General features: G+C 27.7%; 1 protein-coding gene across 1 annotated transcript; it reads right to left on the reverse strand.

Annotated features, from left to right (window-relative positions):
• Positions 1 to 769: 769 nt before the first annotated feature.
• On the reverse strand, positions 770 to 2,892 carry LOC112600937. The gene is made up of 5 exons (XM_025348292.1): positions 2,217 to 2,892; positions 1,983 to 2,112; positions 1,795 to 1,889; positions 1,488 to 1,724; positions 770 to 1,428 (listed from the first exon to the last, which is right to left on the reverse strand). The coding sequence occupies exons 1-5, from the start codon at positions 2,421 to 2,423 to the stop codon at positions 1,330 to 1,332; spliced, it is 768 nt and encodes a 255-aa protein (XP_025204077.1). The 5' UTR covers positions 2,424 to 2,892; the 3' UTR covers positions 770 to 1,329.
• Positions 2,893 to 3,134: the final 242 nt, after the last annotated feature.

A 3,134-nucleotide genomic window follows, 5' to 3' on the forward strand; every position in this document is an offset into this window, starting at 1 on the left:
TCACTTATACAAAAAAATATAAATATAATGTGAAAAAATATTAATTTATTTTAGTTTATGATAAAACTATTATATTCTCTTAATCTCTCTATTATCATAAAGTTCTAAAAAATGTATAAAAATTAATGTAGATTCATAAAACAAATTCACAATTTACATGTTTAATATACTCTAATATTATAATCAATGCTACTACCAATTAATAAAATATATCATATTATAAAATATCATTTGGTTTGCAATCATATTAAAACTTACATTTAAAAAAAATACTTAAAACTATTAATAACTGATATGTCATTGTGTAAATTAGGCAAAATTTTGGTAAAGAATATTAATGAGATATGTGCAATAAAAATATTTATATAAATAAAGAAACTTTTGTTCTTAAAAAGTTATTTATACCATAGGTTAAACATAATATAGACTATAAATAATAGTATAAAATTAAAAAATACTATTCAATTATAAATATTAAATTTTATTCTCTTTTATTTGGGTTGAATTAAGTTTAATCAATAATAAATTCAGATCAAGGTCATTCGGTTTATAATACAGGCGTTGTCAATTGATGTTATGCTGGGTCCTGTTGGGCAACAAAGATAAAAGAAAACAGTGATTGTGTTTTTCAATACAATGTTAACAAATTTTTTTTTGGAAGGGTCTCTTTGTAAAGAAAAATTGTATAAGCTCCATGCTATTATATATTAAAAATACATTTTGATACTAAATACTCTGAAAAACAAAAAATATTTTTTTTACTAACAATATTACAGTTTTTATGTTTTTTATAAGTCCAACAAAATATATAGTCATGATAAATTATCTAATGAAATAAAAACCTCATTGCCCCTACATAAATATGGCACTGTAAATTTTTAATAAAAATTTAATTTCCCCTATTTATAACAGGAAAGTTATGTTTTGTTTACTATTGTACTAAATATAAACCAAGCATTGGCTGTCAATGTACAATGTATTTAACCCACGTAAAAATAACAATAAAAAATAATGATATAAAATGTATTCAAGTATAAAAATGAAATATAATACTTAAGAATAAAATAAAAATACTGATTAATTGTCAACGATTTTAAACATTTGAACACAAAATGGACGGATAAGATTACATTGTGTCAAGCGCATTTTCATAATTCTAAATAATAATATCTATCATATAGTGGAGTTTCGCTATTCCAGACTTTATTACTCCAAGTTGATACTTGGATAAATCTATGTCAGATCTGGATAAGCGACTAAACTATAGTTTGTAAATAAAAAATAAATACTACATTCCTGGTTGATTTATCAATAAAATATTAAATCTTGTTACACTGGGACAGTGGAAACTGTACTATGAGGAGTAGTAGGACGAGACCCAGCTAAAGAATGTGTTGTTGATGCATTTAGCGAGGCCATAGTTCCAATCTAAAATAAAATATTAAATTTATAAATACACACAAAAGGAAAAATAACAAAATACATACTCTCAAATGTGCTAAATCTTCAAGCTTAGTCAAATCAAACAATTCCAAATACAACGAATATACAAGTATCCAACCATAAACATTAATGACGCTGAACAATGCACCCAGCAAAATCATAGTAAAATTATATCCAAATATGGGATCGTTGGCTATTGAAGAAAACAACCAGGCAATAAATCGAAATATTGTAAATGCGGCAAATGAAAATAACCAAGGCACAATCCGTTTCTCGTGCTCCTGAAATTTATAAAAATTATTATTAATATTACCATTATCACATAAGTTATGAAAATAAATCTCATTTCACCTTGCGTAATGCAGATATCAAAATCAAACTTGTCACAAAAATAACAGCTGCCACAACAAATGAAAACAACGAGAATAAGACCAATAAATTTCTGACTGAAATATACAAAAGATTCATATGATTGTATAGAAAAAAATAATTGTTGTGTTAGTATGTTAAACACAAAACACAGTATTATTTATATTTACCCCAAGAACTTCCGACATATACAAACTGATAGCTCATGACATAGTAGCCATAATGTGTAGATCCAGGAGCAGCCATGGCCAGACAATATGTGTCAAACGCAGATGTCACCAACGTAAAAATGCTTAGAAACTAATGGACATTAAATTTTTGTTATGAATAAAAAATAAATAAAAATAAAAATATTAAAATACCAATACACAAATGAAGCTATGTCTGAATGGCTGAATGCTTACCAGTGAGTAGAAGGCGATGACAAGTGCACCTCTCTGCGTATCAAGGAAGAAGGCATCTTTCAAAATAGGACGTTGGTACCATGGTACACGTAAAGATTTCATGGAACGAGTCGATCGCAAGTTAGAAGATCTGATAGTCAGATGACTGGCGTGTATCGAGTACACGGATGGTGTTCCCATACTAGGAGTTTTACTTCGGGCGTACATTTCGATGGAATTAGTGAAATCAAAAAATGTATAATAAAACAAAAAAATAAAATAACTAAATTATCAACCGATAAAATCCAGCAAAAAAAAATTAACTTGTAGGAGTTGTAGGTTTTTTTTAAATTGTAAGATGATCACATTGAATTATTGCCGTTATTAAAATTAATATCAATAATCAAAACTGTTTTCTAAAATGTGTAAGACGAAAAAATACGCATACACCCGAACTCGGAATGTAAACTCAATTTATGGTGTTCATTATTAACTATTCAAAATAATTTAATGTTTGGTAAACAGTAAACACAACTCACAAATTAATAAACACGCCCAAGTTGATAGTTGAGAGCTACAAGTGATAAGTGATAACCATGCAATCTGCGATGATAGTTAGAGACGGGACATGGATAATATTATCATCAGACATCAATGCATTGCAAAAACCATGGCTAAATATTTTTAACCGGAGCAAAATCAATATAATATAATGAATATATATTCTTGGGTGTTGAGAATCTAATTCATCTCGATCAAACTGAAATGACAAAACTCCATGATTGATAATTAATGGTAACAAAGTAATAACCATAAAGATTAGAAATAAGAAAACTTAGATAACTGCAACAGCGAAACTGGCGCGTTACTCATAGATCACTAGTGTCTAACCAAGAAAAAGAACACGATCAAAATATGGCCACAAGCAACAAGTTGCGA

The sequence above is a fragment of the Melanaphis sacchari genome, unplaced genomic scaffold (assembly GCF_002803265.2).
Source record: "Melanaphis sacchari strain LSU unplaced genomic scaffold, SCAv2.0 Contig73_pilon_pilon, whole genome shotgun sequence".
Lineage (NCBI taxonomy): Eukaryota > Metazoa > Arthropoda > Insecta > Hemiptera > Aphididae > Melanaphis > Melanaphis sacchari.

Coding starts and splice junctions, on each gene's coding strand:
- LOC112600937 (XM_025348292.1), bottom strand. CDS start 2,423: ATGTACGCCCGAAGTAAAACTCCTAGTATGGGAACACCATCCGTGTAC. Junction 2,113..2,216: donor TCATCGCCTTCTACTCACTG/GTAAGCATTCAG, acceptor AATGTCCATTAG/TTTCTAAGCATTTTTACGTT. Junction 1,429..1,487: donor AAGATTTAGCACATTTGAGA/GTATGTATTTTG, acceptor ATTTTATTTTAG/ATTGGAACTATGGCCTCGCT.